Genomic DNA, 22,931 nt, shown 5'->3' with positions numbered 1-22,931 from the left:
ATTGCAGCTATCGAGCCGGCGCATTTGGTACGTTCAAAGACTTGCCACGGGCTAGGAGCTGGCACGCGGTCGTATGAAAGCTTGAGACACCAGGACGGACGGACGGTTGCGCTTAGTTAAATTAATAAAGAGTATTCAATTAATAATCTAATTATGAGCTAAATAAGAGATAAGAGGGAGAAAAAATATACTAAATCTTTGAGTATTTTATTTATTATATTTAGGGACTTTTATTTGCCTCGGAAAATAGAGATCATTGACTCTATGTCTCATGTTTTTCTACGGACGCGAGGCTGGCTCTATCTAGTTCTTACATCAACAACCCTTAGGCCACTTTAGTCCTTGGGTGGTCGATTGGCGTTAATCTCCTTGAGGATCTCGCTTGCACCTCCTTTCGCCAGTCTCGCAGCCAGTTCCCGTCCCAGCGCCGTGGCCTCATCGTCATTCTTCACTGTTGCATCCATCGTGTCCTGAACGCTCTGGGTACCGTCAAGACTAACAACAATTGCTCTCATTCTCAGGAGAAGTTGCGACTCATCAACCCACTCCGTCTCGACGCCAATGGGGACAGTGCAGCCGCCTTCAAGTGTGCGCAACAGAGCACGCTCTGCAAGACATGCCAGAGTGGACTTTTGATCGACCAGTTGGTTGATCAGTTCAAGGGTTTTGGTATCTCCTTTGCGAATCTCCAGCCCGAGAGCTCCTTGGCCAACTGCGTGGTAGATTCCCCCGTCCTTGGAGCCCAGAAACTGAGTGATGCGGTGTCCAAGGCCGACTCGCTGTAGGCCGCATGCAGACATGATCATGCAGGTGTACTCACTTTCCGGGTCGTCAACCTTGGCGAGGCGAGTTTCGACGTTGCCGCGTAGGTTGGCAAAGCGCAGGTGAGGGTAGAGGCGTCGAAGTTGGGCTGAGCGTCGTACCGATGATGTACCAACTACAGCACCCTCGGGTAGCGTCTTCAGGTTGTTGTAGGGCAGGCTAGCCTTGACGATGAGGGCATCGCGGGGGTCATCCCGCAGGGGGATTGCTGTCAGCTCGCAAGTGTCGGGCAACTTGGTTGGCATATCTAGCAGGAATTTAGCACCAGGCATTTAGAACAAGTAGTTGATATACCTTTGAGACAATGAACAACCACGTCGATATCGCCAGAAGTGAGTTTCTCCTCCAGCTCAGTTGTCCACAGGTTCTTGGCCCCGAAACTATACAGCGCCGTAGACTTGTCCTTGTCGCCCAGTGTCTTCAGAGCCTCAATCTCAAACGTGCGGTCGGGCGCAATCTTTTGCAGACTGTCTCGAATGCCCTCAGCCTGGACCATGGCCAGGTTGGACCTTCGGGTGCCGATTCGCAGCGGCGGCTGGGTAGTAGAAGCGGCTGCCATGGTTGCGGTTGTTCAGGTACAAAAGTTGCAATTGGCAGAGAATGACTTGTTGTCAGAAACTAGCGCCGTCTTATATACCATTGTTGGTGGACCTTGGGTTCCGTCCTGTGATGTGATTGGTGGGGTTAAGAATACGGCGATAACATGGCATTGTTGGATTTTGATAGAAGACATTGGAAGAGGTATGAGTCAATAAATTGTGGTTGTTCTCGCATTGGCGTCAAGATGGGATGAATGCTACTACTTAGTTAAGACCCTGGCAGCCCTGCCAATACTATCTTGAAGTACCCTCGCCCTGCTTCCACATAAAAGTCAGCATCACTCTGCAGCCAAATTGTCCCATCTTGCGATACCCTCACTATCTTCTGCTCCTTAGTAGACACAAACGCCAGAAGTAGCTCTTCCATTTTCTTTGCCTCCGTCTCTCCAACCACCCCATCTTTGACTGCAGCCTCCAAAAGCATCAAGGGCGTGAAGCCCGTATCGGTGAGCCGGTCGAAATCGTTAGAAGCACAATGCTTCAAGAGCGTCAGTAGCATGAGAGGATCAGAATCGTAACACGCAAAGTGTAAGGGTGTCCCTCCTGCACAGAGGGGCTTGTCCCGGCTTGTCCCTTGAACTGCGTGGATGTCAGCGCCCAGTTCCAAAAGAGCTTCCAAAAAGTCTGCTCGTCGTGACGCAAAGCGCGTTTTCTTCCTGTGCCACCACTGCGTAGATGGCGCTGGAGTGAATAGGATCGCAGTGGCTCTTCCCAGAGGAGTCATACCGTCTGAGTCGCGATACTCAAGGTGGCAGTCTCGACGGTGCCTTCATTCGAATAACCAGCCGTATACATCTCGATCCCATTCCCATGTCGTGACTTGCGCTAATATCCCGTGGATGGCACAGTTCTCCGCCTTCCACAAGGCGTTAATATCCGCACCACCACAAAACAACTTATCGACTGCTGTTTTGAAATAGAACCTATGGTTCAGGTTGGTTTGGAAGGGGAGTTGGCAGAGTAGAGCCAGTGGAGTGTTGCCTTTAGAGTCTGGTTCGTTTGGATCGGCTCCGAGATGCAGAAAATACCCGAGAAGACGGAGAGCGATCGCTGCATTGGTTTCTGTATGGAAGAAGTTGTATCCACTGGTGAAGAGAAGGTGGATGGGTGACCTGATGACTGGGCCTTGGCCATGTGAGATTGGCACGCCTGCCAAACGGTCAAGCAAAAACATGCATACCCGTTCAAAGACCTGGGGGAACTTGTCCTCATGACTCAAGAAATATTTGAGGAGCATGGAGCTGTCTCTGTGGACGTCAAAGACAAGGCTTGCGCGGTGATCAAAAAGACTGAAAGCCATTGAGAGATACCGGTCAGCATCTTGAACTTCGTCTCTGATTGAGGCATCCTTTGCGTTCAAGAACAGGCTAATAAAGAGACTAGACCTCTCTGGAAAGAGCTCGAGAAAGGGGGTCCAGCTGTCCCGAAGTCTCTCTAGATCATGGGCTGAAACATCCCAGATTGGCCGTCGTAGGCTCAAACGCGAGTCCCGGTGTGATGGGATGTCGATCCGCCATCGTGAGCTGTACTCTGAGAGGTTTCCTTTACCAGAGGCCTCATGACCGGTGAGAAGCTCAAGAAGACGAAAGGTAAGATCAGATGGATCATTCTGGCGACAATAAATTGCTCTGTATACAAGGGAGTTGTTCCCTGACACCGAGGGGGTAGCGTCTAGGCCAGCGTTCAGAAGAAGCTCCAACGCCTCGACATTTCCCATCTGAATTGCAGCATCACCAGCTGTGAAACCGAGCCATGTGGCAGCATTTGGGCTACATCCTAGCCGCAAAAGGCATTGAATGGCACTCGGGTGAGGCTTCGTGGTAAGGACGTATGTCAACGGGGGCAGTGTACTCTTCCCCAGTGGGTGGATGGAGCTTCCATGCCGAACAAGTGTCATGACGACACCTTCGTTATTTGCAAAGTGAATCGGACGGAGATTTCCTGCCACGGTTGCTTCAACGCCCGCCCCGTACTCGATAAGAAGATCGACAACTTCTGCGTGGCCTCCCTTGGCGGCGGCGTGGAGAGGCGTCATTCCAAACGAGCCTAGAGACGTGCCGTGTCCGGAGCTGAGAATGGGCGTATTGATCCATGGTCCCGGCTTTTGCACGGACAAGATATTCCTCGCCAACCGAACATGTCCTCGAGAAGCGGCCCAAACCAACACGGCGCCACGCGAGAGTCGGGGTGTAGACTGTAACTCTCCTTCATCCCACTCTCTCATAGGCCGACACTGACACGGACCTAGTTTGTGCAGGATGACTCTTGTCAGTGTTTCATGGTGAGCGCGACTGGTTAGCGACCAGGCAAGGAGAGAGCTGAAGGACAAGTATCGGGAGATCTCTATAAGGATATCCTCTGGGTAGAGGGAACTCATGTTTCTTGATGATGTTTTGGGGAGGACGTAGTGGAAAATAGATGACTGGCTGATGAGTAAGGGAAGACTTATTGGGAGTTCGTGCGACAGGGACTCAATCGGCGGGCGAATGAGTCTTAAATAGAGTCTGGGTAATAAGTCACAACCGTGGCACACCGTTTATGGAGTATCAGCCTTTGTTCTGGTACCAGCATCCTGCTGCGGCTAACCGTGAAGGCTCTTTTTGAAAATATAGGAATATTCTTTGAGCTTGCGAATCGCAATGGAAAGGATGACAAACGTTCAAAGCGTTGATCGCGGGTAAGTACATGGTCTCAAGGCTCCAATACCTACTAAAGTCTTGCTTGGGTGTTCGAAATGTCGGTTTACGACAGCATCTATTTGAAAGAGGACATAACACAGATGAAACTGGCCGTTGAGAACAAAGAATGATATCACTATCTGGCAAACTTCAGCTGGTACCCTTGCCAAAGCCCAGACTCTCTTCAAACTTCTTCCATTTCTTCCCAATCGGCTGAACTAGCGTGAACGCCGCCCCGTCTGATTCATCTCTTGAACACTATTCATCATGTACAGAGTCGTCATCTCTCCATCGTCACTAAAGAATAAGTTGGGTTTCTCCCTGCGTTTAAACACCTGCCACGAGCCATAAGTAAACGTGACGTTGGAACTAAACGCCTCCTGGAGCTTGAAATGCCAAGGTCACTGTTAGCTTGCGAGCAAAGAGATGAGAGACAACTCGCGGCCACTGCTGCCCATCGTGCTCGACGTAGTATACCGGCCAGTGGTTGATCGAGTGCCAGTTTCCACGCTTGTCACGCCAAAAGAAGGGATCTTCGGTCCACCAAGGGTTCTCCCACTCTGCTACGTTCCAAGTTGCTTGTTATTTGAGGTTTCAATCCCACGACTTGGCTTTAAAGATGGAGTAGTCTTTCATGCCGAGGACGATCTCGCTCTTGGGGTTTTTTAGGCGTCCAAAGGGGAAAAACCGAGGGGTTTGTTACATGTATGCCAGCTGGGCGGTCACTGTTGACGACCACGTCAAAGGGGGATCAAGGACCGCGAATGTTATCTTCCGTGGAGACGGAGATGTTGTTTGGTCATCTCGTGTAGCTGATGCTCTCGCACTTTGTGTACTACTTCTCATAATCGATGCCTATAGCGTACGATAGGTACTTGTCGTCTGCCGGGTTATAGACAACATCTAGATTGTGACGAAACTTGGGAGATATATCATCAACGGGGTGACATGGGCCTTGAGGACCATCGTGTGATTCGACATTGTGTTCAAAGATGATGTGTGCGCCAACCAACAAGTTTGGCAATTCGCCGAGATGTTGCATTTAAGCTCTAACTAAGCCCGTACTCCTCCACCACCCAAACCTTTCCATCTTCACGACCGAAACCTTCTTCCTTCCCCTTGAGTCACTCCTGTGACTCAACGACTTAAAAACCTTACGGAGGTCAGAGCAGTTAAAATACCCGTGAGAGATTAGACTTTTATGATGATGTAGCTAGGTATGACTCTTCTGCTGCTGCAGAAGTTTAACTAGGCCACTGTGTTAACATCGGGTCATGATGTTATATTGTGTTTAAGATCTGTTCTTTATTATAGTTGCAGCCCGGCCCTTGATGGGTTAACTGAGCCCGAAGATCGTGTGATTCGACGCGGATGATGTAAGAATGAGGTCGTCAACCCCTGAGTCCATAGCCAGGTGTGAAGTGGACCATGATCAGGTGGAAGATAGACCGATGTTCCATTATATAACCGACCCGGATAGCCGCAACTCCCGAGAAGACGATTATGTAGGATATTACTAGCGCGATTTCCATAGGCAACCGTCCCAGCTTAATTTTATTTGCAGACCTGTCGTCATGGCGAGAACGAGAACGAGAGCGATAGTTATACGATCGCTTAGCAGAGTCCGGGGCCTCAGGGGAGTCGGTCTAGATTTCGCCTGTACACGATGCAGAGCATAAAATCAACGCGACACCGGTTGTTATGCGATGGAGGATGAGCCCAGGATTGACGGAGATTATGTATCCATAGACGGCGTAGTTTCAAGGATAGATCCGTTTCGCCAACTCATGTCTCACAACACAAAGCACATTGTACATCGCACGACGGAGACGGGTTTAACTCCACAAACATGTGCTTTCGGAATGTTCTTCATGGCGTACCTTTTTGTTCTCGTTCCCCATTCCTGAGACTCATTGTACTGATGCCCGACATCAGAGATTTACACGGCATAGATACTTCAAACAAGCCCAATGACCTCACAAAAAAGACGGAAAGCGTGTAATGCATCATCAGACCCATTCTGAATGGTCAATATAATAATAGCATTGCTTTATCTCTACAACTCCTTAACAAGAAGCCAAGACACACATGCAACTCGTCTTTACGCGTCCCAAGATGCAACAACTCTCTTTATCCAAGAGAGCTTTGCGCTTCTCGCAGCCACGGCAACTGGTGCAGTCTCCCCTAGCATGTCGAATCCATGGTATGCCCCAGGCCATACGTGAAGCTCCGCTGACACACCGCATTCCCAAAGTTTCAACGCAAACCTGACAGCCTCGTCACGAAAGACCTCACAAGCACCTGCGTCGACAAAGGTAGGTGGCAGTCCGGTCAAATCAGTTGCGCGAGCTGGAGCAATTAACTCGCTAACTCTTGGACCAGCACGTTCAGAACCCAACACGTGGTCCCAGGCCATGCGATTTGTTATGCCACACCACGGTGCACCCTTTTCAAACTGCTTTGACGATACAGTATCAACGCGGTCGTCCAGCATTGGCGTCAGAAGCATCAATGCGCCCGGAAACGGTTTCTCTTTATTTCTGCATAGCATCGTTGTACCAGCAGCAATTGGCGCCCCGCCAGAACCGCCACAAACGATCATCTTGGAGCCATCGATGCCAAGGTCGGCTGTATGCTCGGCAACCCACAAGAGACCGGCGTAGGCATCGTGGAGGGCAGCTGGGGCACGATGTTCAGGCGCAAGTCGGTATTCAACCGAAATGAAGACAGTCTCGATACCGGCCAAGTATTCCATGACCACCCCCAATGCCGAGAATCGGTTGCCTGCCACCTGACCACCGCCATGGATATGGTAGAAGGCTGGAAGCAGCTTGTTGCTTGGGTCTTTGGGTCTGAGAATGGATAGTACGACCTCTGGGTCGCCCTGGTTCAGACCGGGAACAGAATACTCGGCATGATCGAGGCTCGGGAAGTCTTCAAGGATCTTGGCGAGTTCGAACCCGCCGCTGAGGTTGCGCAAGGACTCAAGCTCAAGAATATCAGGCAGTGACTTCTTGCTGGTCTCAACTGCTGGTACAAGCAAAGGGTCATATGGAGGTCGAAGCACGGCCAAATCTTCAACAAGGTTGGCTGAATGGTGGTTTTGAGACATGATTGGCGGTTTGGCGTGATGGTCAAGAGATGATTCTGGAATGAGGAGTAGTTTAAGATGTTTGACGGGGTTTTTGGGACTTGGGATGTTCCCTCTTCTTATAGGTACATGCCTCTTCGTACGCTGGCCAGCTGGATCGGTAACCATTCGGGTCCCATCGATGCGAACAATTGAGCAGAGGAAGGGTAGCCTCGGGACCCTCGATATCGGTCTCGGGGAGCACAAGGTGGCCGAAGAGAGAGCTGAGCGTAGTTGATTAGATTCCAAAAGGGCATAGAGGTCGTGCGCGTTTGTTGCTGGACGTCTCTCCGCATAGTCATTCAGTCCCAACGTCAGCCAAGCTCAACAGAATGCATGGCAGCCGACCACATCTGCCGAGTAAACCATGATCTCTCAGCCACCACTGGACAAGATTGGAAGCCTGTGTTACAAAGGCAACCCCTGCATGTACGACTCGCATGGAGCCTGCTGACCCGCTTTGAAGTTCTATCCTGTAACCATCCCCGATAGGTTCTAGCTCGGCGATCTGGACGAGTCGTCCAGTGCATTAGCGTTCGAACCAGCCACGATTCTGTAGACGTCGACAGACTTTAGTTTGTACAAGGCTATGCTTACGACATGACGCACCGCAGCGCTGAATAGTGTTGGCGTCCAGATCTCCGGATACAGGGCGTTTTCTCGGACATATGGAATCAAGGGCATCGAAGGTCCTCGGATCAACATCCGAGGAATCTACGGTACCTTGGTCGGCAAGTGAGTTGAACGCGGTCCATTCAATGGGATCGAGCGAGTTGTAGCTTATTTGTTAAGATCTTGCGGGGAGGGCCTCGAAGAATCTGGGGAAAGCGGGGAAGTCCAAGGGTCGCGTTAGTTGGCCAATTGTATCGTAATGTGTTTTGTTCAGCTGGGTAACTATTGATTGCAAAGTCTTTCAGCCTCCAGTGTTGCTGTCGGAATCGTAGATGTGTCATGAGTTCCCTTTATTTAAGCACTCTGTTTCCCGTGCCATGTCAAAGAGTACCTGCATCATTCTGATACTACCTCTATTCTCCAGCTACTGCATCATCCTATTACTCTTAAAATACTCGTAAAATACTCCGCCAGAGATCAAACACCATATAGAGCCATCGTGGTTCGCACGCCCTCCTCTCTCGTCTTTCCCACACAACACTTGCAGGGAGCCGACCTCTCTTTGTGATTCACCACCCTTCTTTCCACGTTCAAGAGAACTCCCACCTGGTGTTGATCATGACGAGCCATGCAGACGAAAAGAATACGGACTTGACGGTCGAGTACCATGAGAACGGCGGCTTCGAGCACAGCCCTCGACAGGAATCCCCTGGTATCGAAGACGTGGACTCCAACAACTTCGCGTGGAGTTTCGACGTACTGGCCAACCTTTCTACCCTCTACATGATCATCTTTATGGGTAGCTGGGCCACATCCGTCCCAGCCAGTGCGATCGCCTTCATCGCCGCTCGGTTCCCTGAAGACGCCGGTATTTCGAATTGGATCGCCACATCCTCCTCGGTTACCAGCGCCGTGACGGTTGCCATTATTGGGAACATGTCGGATGTTTTCGACCGTCGCTCATTTCTTCTCGCGGGCTGTGTATTCGGCGGCGTTGGTATGCTCATCAGTGGACTTGCCAATACCCTCAGCATGGTTATCGGCGGCCAGGTTCTCAACGGTCTTGGTATCGGCTGTGACCTCCTTTCCAATCCTCTGATTCAAGAAATCGTCCCAAAGAAGCATCGACCCATCGCTACCGCCTTTGCAGCCGTCTTCAGCGCTGGGTCATTTATCGGGGCACCCATCCTCGAAGGTGTGTTCATTCAGAGGGCCATTGGGGGGGCCTTGGACGGGTGGCGTGTTGGCTTCTATATCGGAGGTGGCCTCTATGCCTTATCGTTCATCGCCCTCGCACTCTTCTATCGTCCCATGCCTCGCCCGAACCCCGAAGGCTTCAGTTTCAAGCAACGCCTCTTGAAGATTGACTGGCTTGGCGTGGTTCTGGCATGCTCTGGCCTGACATTGTTCCTTGTGGGCATCAACTACGGCGACAACCCGTATGAATGGACGTCGGAGATTGTCCTGGGAACAATGATACCCGGGGCTCTTCTCCTGGTCATGTTTGGGCTATGGGAATGGAAAGGAACATCGACCGGGATTCTGCCCCACGCTGTCTTCAAAGACCGGAACTATAACGTCGGGTTGATTATACGCGTTTCTGGCGGTCTTGCCCTCTATGGATGTCAAGCCTTCTTACCCCAGATGGCAGTGTACGTCTTTGGTACCGGTGGACTCGTAACGGCAGTTTGGCAGTTGCCTCTGAACATCTCAACTGTTCTAGGCTCACTGCTGGCCGCTATCCTCCTACGCTATCTCAAAGAGGTCCGTTGGATCACCATGGGCCTTCTTGCCATGTTGCTTCTCGGTGCTGGCTTGATGATGCTGGTGAAACCAGGTGTCGAGTTCGCCGTCTGGTTCTTCCCATCGGCGTTCATGGGTCTTGCGATTGGGTCCGAAGCTGCGGTCCTCACCATCATCGCCGGCTTAGCCTCCCCAGACGAATCCATCGCTACTGCTGTATGCATCAGCACCGCGGCAGGTTTTCTTGGCGGCGCCATCGCCACAACTATGTATGGCCAAATCTTTAATGCCAAAGTCAAGGACTTCCTACCTCCAGCCGTCTCGGGGGCGGCCATCTCTGCGGACCTCCCAGAATCCAGCCTCCCCAGGCTGCTGTCAGCCATCAGCTCTCAGAGCAGGGAGGCGCTGGGTGCAGTACCGGGAGCCACTGAAGCAGTCCTTGAGGCCGTCACCAAAGCATCGAGGTCGGCGTATGCAGAGTCCTTTACCTACATTTGGTTCACTTTGATTGCTTTCTGCGTCATCTCAATCATCGGGAGCTGGTTCTTCACCTCCACAGCGGAATACTTCACCGACGAGGTTACCGCACCAGTGGTAGAGCGTTACAACAAGGTTATTCAGCAGAAGAGGGCCGAGGTGTCAAAGTAATTCGCCCGTAAGAACCAGGGAGCCATGTTTTCAGTGTTGAAGATTTAACTCTCATTTTTGGAGCCAAGGCTATCATTCTTGCAGTCATTCAGCGGCCGCTTTTCCGGACACTGCTTGTTGCCAGGGGGGATGTGAGATTCGAATTCCTCATTAGTCCTAGATGAAACAACATCAAGGTGGAAAGAGGGGGGACAATAGCTATCTAGTAACTGATTTATAACATCCCCTTAGTCCATTACTGAAATAGGCTGTGATTGCTAGCCAATCTTTGAAAGTACCGATGCCCGTTTCTTTTACGATGCGGCGCCGTAATGGCCCATTTAACAGCGTCGTGGCTCTGCCATGTACTGCCCTGGTCTTTGCTGGTCTCAATGACGTCTCTGAAAGATACCATGGACCACAACAGCCACGAGCACGGTAAACTACCCTGTCCGTTTCCAGAGGGAGATACTGTTGAAGGACTGTCTCGGGATAGGGATTTGGGTCTAGACAAAAGGGGCTAGTGAATTCAATGGGATATTGATATTAGCGGCCAGGGAATTTATGAGACATTGAGGCCTTGTAAAGCCCAATGACACAGTAAGCGAAAGGTACTATAGTCGTAACACAGTTGGACCTGTCTTTGCCCTTGCGACCAGTAGATGAGTACATCCGAGTTCTTGCGCCTCTTTCCCCTGTCCATCGCGGAAAGTCGGTGGCTTGGAGCCTGAAAACAAACTGAATTGGTGTCCAATCATTTTGTGCCGGTGGCATCAGAGTTAGACCCCCGCACCTTCGGGGGTTTCCAACTCCCCGGGCCCGGCTTGGACGACGTCGTCCAGCCTCGGAACTCTCATCGTATTTCTGGGCCTTCATCCTACCCGACAGTCGCCAGCAATACGATTACCCACACCCCCTATGGCAACGGCGACATTCCCTTTCCATCAAGATGACTCAACTATCGGCCGATACCGCTTCGGCAAAGACAAGGAGAAGGACGTCCAGACAACTTGAAAGGAAAAGAGTATTGGACAAGATATCCCAGAGGCAGAAACGCGAGAAGCAGAAGGCCTTTGTTCGGCAGAGCGAAAAAGACATCCACGATGCGCGTAACGAGATTGAGCGTCTTCGCGGCGTTATTCAGGTCATGCGAGTTGGATCAAGCCGAGATGCTTGTAACATTAACCCTGTTCCACTCAGACCTGGGAGTCCTCATTCCGGTCAAGTCCAACACCCGGTGTCGATGGAACCAGGCCCAGGGGCTGCACCATCCCCATCTGCCCAAGAGATCAAACAGCCGGTGATAGGGTGCTACTGCAACCCGAAGACACACAAGTCGTATTCCGATTGCTTCGAGCAGACTGTCTTTGACAGTCTGATGACGCTCAACAGTAACCCCACTCCTATCCCGCCAATTCCTGCCACTCCCGACATTGCAGATCTGTTGTTTCTCAGAGACCCAGGAGACCCAGTGTCCGAGATTTTGTACAAGCTGATGAGAAGACCAAGCATGGACAATATGGTTCTCCTATGTGCAGTCTACATCCTCGCCTATCGCATTCTTCGGGTAAACACCCTTAACATGACTCGTTCATCAGTGGTTGACAAACTCATAGTACCGGTTCTTCCCTTCCATGAAGACGTACAATGACGTCCCCGAATGGCTCCGTTCAACAGAATTCCAGGACAAGATTCCCCATGCCCTGTACATCGACTTTGTGCAGTTCCCTCGCCTGAGGGATGCCATGGTGCTCGGCTTGGTCGACATTGCCTGCATACGAGAGGATTTTGATGCTGATTTTGGACGATACTTGGCTTTGGATTGGCCCGTTTCAGAGAGTTTCTTGATCACGGATAGCTGGCGTAATACGGTCCTGAATCCAAAATTTGAGCGTATTGCATGCACTGAGGAAAGCTGGTCGCTAAGCTCAAGCTTTGGGAAGAAATATCCCCATCTAGCCCCTCTCGTTAGAATTCGACATTAAAGTACCTGGGTGCGGTAGATTTAGATTATATCTAAAAATGCCGTAGTAGAATTTCTAGAAGTGAAGCCTTTTACTCTACGTTTATCCATACTGTTGAGATATCGACAGAGATTCACTTAAACGCCCCATTTCCAGCCATGCCCACTGCTCCTGTCTTGGAACTCGGGGATAGGTCATACCCCGGTATGGGTAAAGCAGTCACTTTGGCCCAGGCTGTGTAGTAACTAGGCCAGGTTGTTGGGGACGCTTTAGGTAGCCTAGCGCTCGGGGTCTTAAATCACCCCGTCATTCTGGTTGCCATCTACCGCAACTACGAGCCGACAGCAACCGACACCGTGCTGCATCCGTTGGAGCGGAAGAGAGAGAGGGGCAGCTACGTTGGAAAGCCGTTGCCAAGGAGGTCTGCACTCGGATGAAGCAATCTGGGTGGGAGTTGGAACACCCACGTCAAGTGCTTTTAAGGATTGTAAGGCCCGGCCTAGCTTCACTCTCATCTCTCCATTCGCTGTCTCTTACTTTCAAATTCACCACTCAAGAAACACTCCGAAAACATGCTCCAGTTCGGTTGGGATACCTTGAGCCCTATGGGCTGGGCCAACCAGTGGCTCTCCCAAACACAGCTACCATCGCACCCCAGATGCAGCCCGCTCGGACTCTCGCTCCCCAATATTCAAGGAGTAAGTGTACTCTCAGTCAGCGCCCATGAGCGTCGGAATTACACCTATGCCCCCGATCCATTCCCAGGGCTGCCACCTACCGACCCTATTCCTGGCCTCAACTTTTGCAACGTCTCCGTCACTTACACGCACCCTGGCTGGGGTGATACGATCCACGTCAACACATTGCTGCCCCTTGACAATTGGAACTCCAGGTTTCTGGGGATTGGAGGAGGGGGCTTCGTCACCGGAGGCATCTTTTCTGAGTACATGATGCTGCCTTTCATGTCATCCGGGTTTGTCGTGTCTACCACCGATGGCGGGCACTCTTCCGACGTTGCTGAGACTGGCTCTTACAACAGTTCTTGGGCCTTGACTAGCCCTGGAACTGTGAACTGGCCTTTGCTGGTGGACTTTGCCTCACTTGCACTGCACGATACCGCGACTATTGGAAAGGCTGTCACGGAGGCGTTCTATGGAGCGCCTCCCGCGTATTCGTACTTCCACGGAGGATCTACCGGTGGAAGGCAGGGGCACATGCTTGCCCAACGATATCCAAAGGACTATGACGGCATCGTGGCGCTGTACCCTGCCATAAACTGGGCCAAGTTTCTATGGGCAAACATCTGGCCCAAATTCCTCATGGACCAGATGCAAATTTATCCACGGTCTTGCGAATTCGAAGCCATCACGGCTGCTGCTTTGTCTGCGTGCGACAAGTTGGACGGCCTAGTGGATGGTATCATATCCAAACCAGGGCTCTGCGACTTTGATCCCCACACCGTTGTTGGAAGCAAGGTGGATTGCGACGGCGTTGAGACCGCCATTTCGCCTGCGGCTGCCGAGTTGGTCGCCGCAACATGGGATGGGCCTCGGAGCTCTAAAGGAGAGTTCCAGTGGTATGGATTCAGCAAGGGCACCATCATGACTCGACCAGGCATCGGTCCACTTCTTACTCAGTGTGCCCAAGATGGCGGCTGCACAGGGGCTGGCTTCCCCATCTCCGACGTCTGGGCTCGATACTGGGTCGTGAAGGACCCTGCCTTTGATATGAGTAAAATCGCTCATGAAGAATGGGACGAGCTTATACACGCCTCGATTAATGAGTATGAGTCCGTCATCGGCACGTCTGATCCGGACCTGTCCGCCTTCAAGAGGAACGGCGGCAAGATGGTCAACTGGCACGGGATGGTGGACCCGGCTATTCCCGTCAACGGAAGCACCGACTACTATGACCGCGTCTTGAGGCATGATTCCGAGGCCCAGAATTATTACCGACTGTTCTTGGCGCCAGGGGCTGGTCACTGCTTCGGCTGCGGGCCAACACCGCCCATGTCAGTGGACTTCATGGTCGACTGGGTGGAGAGGGGAATAGAACCTACGTCTCTGCGGGCTGTCGGTGCTGACGGGCATGGTAACATGGTGGAGAGGAATATCTGCATGTACCCACAGGTTCAGCATTATGTGGGCGGGGACCCAACAGTCCCCTCGTCATTTGTTTGTGTATAGGGTGTGCTATGCAATAACCTTCTCTCACTGGGGAAATCAGTTTATAGATATATTTAGATCTATTATTCTGTCTTAGCTGTCCTTAAGAAGTGGATAAGCGAGTAGTTGCTTAAGAATCTATAAACTTAAAGCTTAAAGGAGGCTAGTAAGATAACTAATATAATTAAAAGTATTTAATAGCTAATAATATATAACTAATCCTAGAGATATTATATAAGACCTAATTTAATAAGATTAGCTATATAATATATCTTATTAAGATACTAATAGAGGGGCTAGAGAGTTCATTTAGGCTATGGGTTAAGCTTCTAGCCTATATGCTAGTCTGGACACGCATTAGGAAATCCGGCAGTATAGGTGCTCGGAGACTAAGCGGCAAGGTTGCCTATGCAGACCACTTGGGGGTTATTTAAACCTTAAAGAGCAGGTACTAAAGGACAGAGCAGACAGCTGAAGGATTATGATAAAGTGTGAAGCCGAGTCTATGAAAGAGGGCTATAGAGGATAATACCCAGACAGACAAAGATGTGAAAAGGGGCAAATAGTATTAATCCTAGTAAGCACTTGCAAAAACAAGAAACTAAAGTAAAAGATAAGGCATTAAAAATAACTAGAATAATAAGATCAATCCAAGTGATCCTCATGCTACACGTCAAGGTATCTTCATATACATCCATTTCCATCAAATCATGTTCTCCTAGCCACATAGGTTCCAAATACCCATGTACTATCGTCTATAACGAGAGGATACTTCCCAAGGGATAAACCGGTTATATTAGTTTATATTAGCACTAGATTATATTATATAGCCTTAAAGGTTAATATAATATTATATCTAGTAATATACTTAAAGGTATTAAGTATAACTAAGTTATTACGGCCTGATATACAACTATTACGTGCATAAGCGGGACCCTATAATTCCTTATTAATTAAATAAGCGATTACCCTTACTACTAAATAATCACAGTAATTACCTTACTAATCACTCTAATTACTTATATAATTACCCTAATTAGGGTTAATAGGCAGAGTAATTATAATTAATACTTAAAGTATATAAAATATATTTATTATACTTTCTTATATAATAGCTACCTTAGCTATTAATATAACTTAGTTATACTTAATACCTTAAGTATATTACTAGATATAATATTATATTATCCTTTAAGGTTATATAATATTCTCCTTTACTAATATAAACCAATATAATTAGTTTATCCCTTAGGAAATACCCTCTTATTATATATTAATAGCTCTTATTTAGAGGATTACTCATATTACCTTAAATAATATTAAACATAATAGCTACTTAGGCTACTCCTAGTAATAACCACTAGTAGGTTCTACCTACTAACCACCTACTTACCCCTATCGTATTAGCTTAGGCTAACCCTAATAGCGACGAAGAAATAGATAGCGATAATAAAGAAATTAAGTAACTCTATGCCTAAGTTACTATTATAATTACTGAAATAAAGGAACTTAGAGGACTTATTGACCGCATAGCTATTACTTAGTAAGTTTAAAATTAATAATACTATAAGAATATCTAGAATATTAATTATATAGTAATTACCGCTATAAAGGGTAAGGATATTAAGGAAATCCTAAAGCTAGAATAACTAGAGAAGTTTAATAATACCGCATATAAGCTACTAATATTCCTTATATAACTACGCGTATTTATACTCTATTACCCTATATAATTTACTATGGCATTAAGTAAGGTTTAGTATACTATAGGGCATCTTACTAAGTATACTATAGCCTAATTTAAACCTATTATAAAGGAATACCTTATTAAATTACTTAATAAATATTCGCCTTAAACTATAAACCTCTACTTTAGCTTTAAAGCCTTTAAAGCCGCGCTCTAATAAGCCTTTAGAATAATAAATAAAAAGGCCTAGGTAGAAAAAGAAATTAAGGTACTCTAATAAACTCGCTCTATATTAGAATATAGCACTAAGTACCTCTAGCTTACCTTAAAGCTTAATTAGGACTAAGAACCCCTAATATCCTTTTTCTTTAATAAACTTAAGAAAGAAATATAGGCTAAACTCTATAAGAAAAACTAGCCTAATAACCTTATTAATTATATTAGCTAAGTAATTAAGATCAATAATTAATAATTCTCTTAGAAAAAACTCTAGAACCCCTATAATAATAAAGAAAACTATTAGAAACCTCGATTTAATATTAACTAGGGGTAATCCTAATAAGCTAATATATCCTATAGAACCTATATAGGACCTATAAAACTTAGAATAACCTAATAGAAGAAATACGACTACTATAGGCTTAAATGCTAATATTACTATAAGATAAATTATACTAAGAAGATCTACTATAAGAAGTAGCGAGATATTAAGGAGGGTTACTATTAGCTATAGTAATAGCGGCTCCCCGAAGGTAAAAAATAAGTAAGATTTATATAAGCTAATAATAAATTATAGATAGCTCTTCGGATAACTAAGATACTTAGCATAGCCTAGACTAGGTATAATAATACCGGTCTAGAACTAAGAGAAGTTACTATACCCTATGGCTAGGTATACCTCACTAAGGAATAATTTAGGCATAATAATTACCCCTAGCTAAAGCTATAGTATACTATGATAAAACCTTCGAAGATAGAATAGCTCTATCTTATAGATAGGTTAAGATAGAAACTATTACCCGAATTAACTAGTAAACTAAATAAGGATCTTAATATAAAAACTATCGTGGTTACCTAACATAAGAAGTCTATTAAGATAAAGGATAACTAAACGCCACCGCCTTAGGCCCCGAAGGAATAAGCCGATTACTAGGAAGCCACCACAGAAGGGTTCGACTATAAGAAATAGGTCATAGGGTATAATAGGAATAGCAAATCCTAGATACCCGCCATAGTCTATCAAAGGGACTATTAGTAGAATAACCCTATATAATACAATTATATATTATGCCCCTAATACTAAGTCGAGGTATTATAAGAATATAATAAGATCTATAAATAATAGAAGGTAAATTAATATAATAGATTACTATATAATAACTAGATTATAAAAATAATAAGTAGTAGTTTAACCTAGGCATAAATCGCAAATACTATAAACCCTTAGGAGTACTAATAAGAAAAACTTATATAAGTAAGAAAAGGAATATAGAAAACTAATAAAAAACTATGGGAGGAAGATCCCTACCTATGATTATATAACTAAGATAATAACCGATATTAGAATAATATATGGGAATAATATATCTAGATAGCATAAGAATATATAAATACCGCTAATAAATAAGAAATCTATATTTGCGCCTATTATAGAAAATTAATAGAAAACCCTAGATATCTAGAAATACCTTTTAACCTACGAGATAATATATAAATATACCTAATATACTAAGAATATACTAATATCTTATAGATATCCTATTAGTAATACTAATATAAGACCTATTAGAAGGAAAAATAAGAGTAAGATTATTTTCTTATTATATTATTATATTAACCTAATAAAAACTTATACCTATAATACGAGATAAAAGGATATCAAATTTTCTATTAGTATAAATCTATTAGCGTAGCCTATATATAATATAATAATAACCTCTATTATACTATTTAAGAATAAAAATGGGTTACCTATAAGATTAAAGACTAATAGAAATAAATTAGCTAGTAAGAATAAGAAAACCTAGGAGCCTAAGAAGAAAAAAGCTACTAAGAGTATCTATATAGCTAGATCGATGACTATAATTATAAAGTATATAATAAGAGCGAATATAAATATAATTATTATAGCTATGCTTTCTATAGGTTAAAAAACTAAATACTTTATCTAATATAGGGCAATAGATAGATAAATAAGGGAATAAACTACCCCGGAAGGCCTTATACTCTATAAATAGAGGATATAAGTAATAATACCTAGAGTTAAAAGTATAAGTTAAGGGAGAATAATTAAATACTTTAGTAGATAATAGAGCTAAGCGGAATTACTTTAACCTAATAATAGTAAATAGGCTTAAGCTACTATAGAGGCATAAATATAAGCCCTATATAGTATATAACCTCGAAGGAATACCTTTCGATTATAATAATAGAATTATTAATTATAAGATTAATTACCTTAAGGTTTTTATTAAAAGAAAAAACTAAGAAATCTTATTTAATATTATATTAAATTAGAGCTATAATCTTATGCTTAGGTACCTATAGTTATAATACTTTAACCTATATTTTAACTAGAGAATTAGCTAGATAATCTCTTATAATACTAAGATATCTTTTATATTAAATAATAACTTAGATTAAAGATCTTAAACTTTTATTAATAATAGAGAAATTAGGAAGAGATAAATATAAGATACCTCTCTACCTATAGAGATAAAATATAAATACTATAATAAATAGAAATAATAATAATAAAAAATAATTATATAAATTATATAATAGTTCTATATACTTGAGAAAGACCTTAAGAAACTAAAAGGGGATAGCTTAAAAGAGAAATAACTTAAGAGTATACTATAGAAATATAGAATCTATAAAAGACTCTTTATAGAAGAACTCGAGATAGGTTTACTAAAATATACCTTATATAACCTAAAAATTAAGTTTATCAACGGGAAGTAACCTAGCTTTAGTAAACTCTACTTACTTAATAAAACATAACTTCTAATATTAAAGGAATATATTAAAGATATAATATAGAAAGGCTATATTAAGGAAAGTAAGTTACTTATTAAATACCTTATTATATTTATACTAAAAAAAAATAGAAAGCTTTAACTTTATATCGATTTTAGAATACTTAATACTATTATAGTTAAGGATCGCATATTACTACCTCTTATTAGCGAGTTAAAGGATTAACGTACATGATAAGTGAGTGGATCAAACAAGTGAGTGGATCAAAAATCCCTCATCCTCCACCCTCTCTACTTAATCAATTGATTCTTCACCACCAAGCATATCACAGACAAATTATGAGGCAAGAATCCTTCTAGCACTTCATGCCTATCAAAATAACCCCAATCTAGGTCTCAAACGCGCTGCAAAGACCTATAAAGTTAGTTATGGTACACTATGGCGCCGACACAATGGCATTCAGTCTCAGCGCGATACCACCCCCAAATCACGCAAATTATCCGATCTAGAGGAACAGATCTTAGTTCAGTTCATCCTAGACCTGGACTCGCGAGGGTTTCCCCCACGACTGCGTGGTATGGAAGAAATGGCCAACCGACTGCTCGCCGACCGGAACGCACCACCCATCGGCAAGCGCTAGGCTTCCAACTTCATCAAGCGACACGATAAGCTCAAGACGCGCTTTTTTCATAGATACGACTACTAGAGGGCCAAATACAAAGATCCAACCGAGATTCGAAAGTGGTTCAAGCTCATGGAGAACACAATCGCCAAATACGGTATCGACCTAGCCGATATCTACAACTTCGATGAGGTTGGCTTTATGATAGGCGTTATTATAAACGGAATAGTCGTCACAGGCACAGAAAGGCGTGCAAGACCGAAATTAGTGCAGCCTAGAAGCCGGGAATGGATTACTATCATCCAGGCCATCAATGCGGAAGGCTAGGCGATCCCGCCGTTCATCATAGGTGCAGGCCAGTATCACCTCGCCAACTAGTACCGAGACAGCAACCTCCCGGACGATTAGGCCATTGCAACGTCTCCCAATGGCTAGACCGATAATGAGCTAGGTCTAGAGTAGCTAAAGCACTTTAACCGGTACACTAAGACGCGATCGGTTAGCCGCTATCGTCTTTTGATCCTCGACGGCCACGAAAGTCACCACTCTCTCGAGTTTAAGAAATATTACCAGGCAAACAAGATTATTACGCTCTTTATGCCGCCTCATTCGTCTCATCTGCTTCAGCCCCTCGACGTCGGGTACTTTAGCCTACTCAAGAGGGCATATAGTCAAGAAATCGAGCATCTAATGCGATGCTCTATAACCCACGTTTCCAAGACCGAGTTCTTTCTAGCATTTTATGCAGCATTTCAGGCCACCATAACAGAGAAAAACATCAAGGCAGCTTTTAGAGGGGCTAGCATTATTCCTCTTGATCCGGAAAGTGTGATTTCGAAGCTTAATATGCAGCTACGGACGCCGACGCCGGCTAAGGAAGAGGCCGGGCTCTCTACTACTTGGGTTTCAAAGACGCCAAAGACGGTCCTTAAGGCCGAATCTCAATCTAAATACCTCGATAGACAAATCAAAAGGCATCATAGTAGCTCGCCAGAGTCAATACTGGAAGCATTAAAGTCGCTTTCTAAGGGAACAAAGGCAACTATATATAAGCTTGCCTTATTGAGGGCCGAGGTCCGCGATCTTCAGCAGGCAAATAAGACACTAAGCCGGCGGCGGAGGGCAAAACAGAGGCGACTACAGAAAGGAGGAGTGATAACAGTGGGGGAAGTAAGGGAAGCAATTAATCAGATGAATATGGATGGGCAGGCAGAGGGGGAATCGTCGAGACGTAGTAGTCAAGGAGGGTCGGGGCGACCGAGGGAAAGGCGCTATGGAGGATGCGGCAAGACGGGTCATAATGCAAGAACATGTCAGATAGTTATTACAATATCTAAAGAAGAGTATAGCGATTAGTTTTAATTAATTAGATGATTTATTATGTTTTTATAGAATTTTCAATTGAGAAGGGTGAGGATTTTTGATCCACTTACTTGTTTGATCCACTCACTTATCATATACGTTAACTTTTTAAGATAAAATATTTTATTATACTCGACCTTAAAGGAGCCTATAACCTTATTTAAATTAAGGAAAGATATAAATAGAAAACCGCTTTTTATATTAAGTATAGATTATTTAAGTACCTCATTATGCCTTTTAGACTTATTAATATACCTATTATATTCTAATAAATAATTAATAATATATTATAAGAATATTTAGATATATTTATTATATATTACCTAGATAATATCTTTATTTTCTCTAAAATAAAAAAAGAATATATAGAATATATCTATAAGGTACTATAGATATTATAGAATGCTAACTTATTAATAGAACCTAAGAAAAATAAATTCTATGCCTTAGAAATAGAATTCCTTGGGCATATTATCTCTTATAACGAGATATATATAGACCCTAAGAAAGTCTTAGTAATTAGAGACTAAAAGGAGCTAATAAATATTAAGGAAATATAAGCCTTCCTCGGATTTATTAATTATTACTATAAGTTTCTTAAAGTATTTAGGAAGATTACTATATTATTAATAGAACTTATAAAGAAAAATAAAACCTTTATATTTAGGAATAAGGCTAAAGATGCCCTTAATAAGATTAAAGAACTTATCCTAAGCGAGCTAGTACTTAAGATATTTAATTTATCTTAATAAATTAAACTTAAAATAAATACCTCGGATTTTACCTTAGGCGCCTAGATTAAATAATAAGATAATAAAAGATAATTATACCCGATCTTATTCTACTCCTATAAGCTATATAGAGCTAAACTTAATTACCCTATCTATAATAAAGAATTCTTAGTAATTATTAATATATTTAAAGAATTTTAATATTACCTCCTAGAAAGCTAATACTAAATTAAGGTTTATATAGATTATAAGAATATTTCTTATTTTATAATAACCTAAGAACTTAGTAAATAATAATTATAATATATTAAATACCTTTTAGAATTCGATTATATTATTATTTATATTAAGGGATTAAAAAATAGCCGAGTAGATATTATTAGCTAGAGGCCTAACCTTAATACTAAAAAAATCTAAACTAAGGAATAGCTATTATATTTTACTATTAAAAGATATTTATAATAATAAATTATTATATATATTAAATAATATATAAGACTAGTATTATTATTAAAGTATATTAAACTTATTAAGAATTATAGAAAGTAAAATATTAACTTTATAGACTATGCATAGGGATATTAATATAATAAAGATAGACTCTTAATATACTAAGGGATACTTATTATCCCTAACTAAGTATTTAAACTTATTTTTAATTACTATTATAATTAACTTCCCTATAATAAAAACTATAACCCTATATAGAAATAAATAAACTATATCTATAATAATTATATATTTAAAGAAAAAATTAAAAAATAAATATAGCGATATATAAAGTATTACCTAGAGATAGAACCTATTATCTATAAATAGGATAAAGTTACTAGTATACCCTATTAAATTACTAGAATAATTTATATAATAGAATAAGGTAATTTACTCTTTATTAGAATCCTAGAGTATAATAAGTAACTCTTAGGTAATAAAAAAATAGATAAGTAATAAGTACTAAAGGAACTATAATATAATCTTATATATAAAATATATAGTTATTAACTCTATAGATACTAAGGAATTAATAAAACCTTAGAATAAGTTAAGATAATATATACCTTTCTTAATATAAAGAAAATTATTATAATAATTATTAGCTAATATAACCTTTACGCAAAAACTAAGGTATAACGCTATAAGCCCTACGATAAATTATAACCCCTATTAATACCTTAGCTACTATAAGAAGCTATTATGATAGACTTTATTA

At 43.5% G+C, this 22,931-nt stretch overlaps 6 protein-coding genes across 6 annotated transcripts; 3 read left to right on the top strand and 3 right to left on the bottom strand.

Annotated features, from left to right (window-relative positions):
- Window positions 1-335: 335 nt before the first annotated feature.
- Window positions 336-1,381, bottom strand: NECHADRAFT_81309 (uncharacterized protein; the record flags this gene model as incomplete). The annotated part of the gene is made up of 2 exons (XM_003041006.1): window positions 336-1,069; window positions 1,117-1,381. The coding sequence occupies 2 exons, from the start codon at window positions 1,379-1,381 to the stop codon at window positions 336-338; spliced, it is 999 nt and encodes a 332-aa protein (XP_003041052.1).
- A 248-nt stretch (window positions 1,382-1,629) lies between these two features.
- On the bottom strand, window positions 1,630-3,798 carry NECHADRAFT_81308 (uncharacterized protein; the record flags this gene model as incomplete). The annotated part of the gene is made up of 2 exons (XM_003041005.1): window positions 1,630-2,188; window positions 2,345-3,798. The coding sequence occupies 2 exons, from the start codon at window positions 3,796-3,798 to the stop codon at window positions 1,630-1,632; spliced, it is 2,013 nt and encodes a 670-aa protein (XP_003041051.1).
- Window positions 3,799-6,200: 2,402 nt separating this feature from the next.
- On the bottom strand, window positions 6,201-7,211 carry NECHADRAFT_42774 (uncharacterized protein; the record flags this gene model as incomplete). The annotated part of the gene is made up of 1 exon (XM_003041004.1): window positions 6,201-7,211. One exon carries the CDS (start codon window positions 7,209-7,211, stop codon window positions 6,201-6,203), a length of 1,011 nt encoding a protein of 336 aa, XP_003041050.1.
- Window positions 7,212-8,873: 1,662 nt separating this feature from the next.
- Window positions 8,874-10,232, top strand: NECHADRAFT_42708 (uncharacterized protein; the record flags this gene model as incomplete). Its single annotated transcript, XM_003041042.1, has 1 exon — window positions 8,874-10,232. The coding sequence occupies one exon, from the start codon at window positions 8,874-8,876 to the stop codon at window positions 10,230-10,232; it is 1,359 nt and encodes a 452-aa protein (XP_003041088.1).
- A 961-nt stretch (window positions 10,233-11,193) lies between these two features.
- NECHADRAFT_6075 (uncharacterized protein) lies at window positions 11,194-12,187 on the top strand (the record flags this gene model as incomplete). The annotated part of the gene is made up of 2 exons (XM_003041041.1): window positions 11,194-11,778; window positions 11,828-12,187. Coding segments are annotated over 2 exons (945 nt in total), but the record flags the coding sequence as incomplete, so codon positions are not given.
- Window positions 12,188-12,780: 593 nt separating this feature from the next.
- NECHADRAFT_42743 (uncharacterized protein) lies at window positions 12,781-14,361 on the top strand (the record flags this gene model as incomplete). The annotated part of the gene is made up of 1 exon (XM_003041040.1): window positions 12,781-14,361. The coding sequence occupies one exon, from the start codon at window positions 12,781-12,783 to the stop codon at window positions 14,359-14,361; it is 1,581 nt and encodes a 526-aa protein (XP_003041086.1).
- Between the last annotated feature and the right edge of the window lie 8,570 nt (window positions 14,362-22,931).

This window comes from Fusarium vanettenii (assembly GCF_000151355.1).
Source record: "Fusarium vanettenii 77-13-4 chromosome 6 genomic scaffold NECHAsca_53_chr6_3_0, whole genome shotgun sequence".
NCBI classification, from domain to species: Eukaryota; Fungi; Ascomycota; class Sordariomycetes; order Hypocreales; family Nectriaceae; genus Fusarium; species Fusarium vanettenii.
The sequence above is the reverse complement of the archived record's forward strand: the minus strand, read 5'-3'. Positions and strand labels throughout refer to the sequence as shown.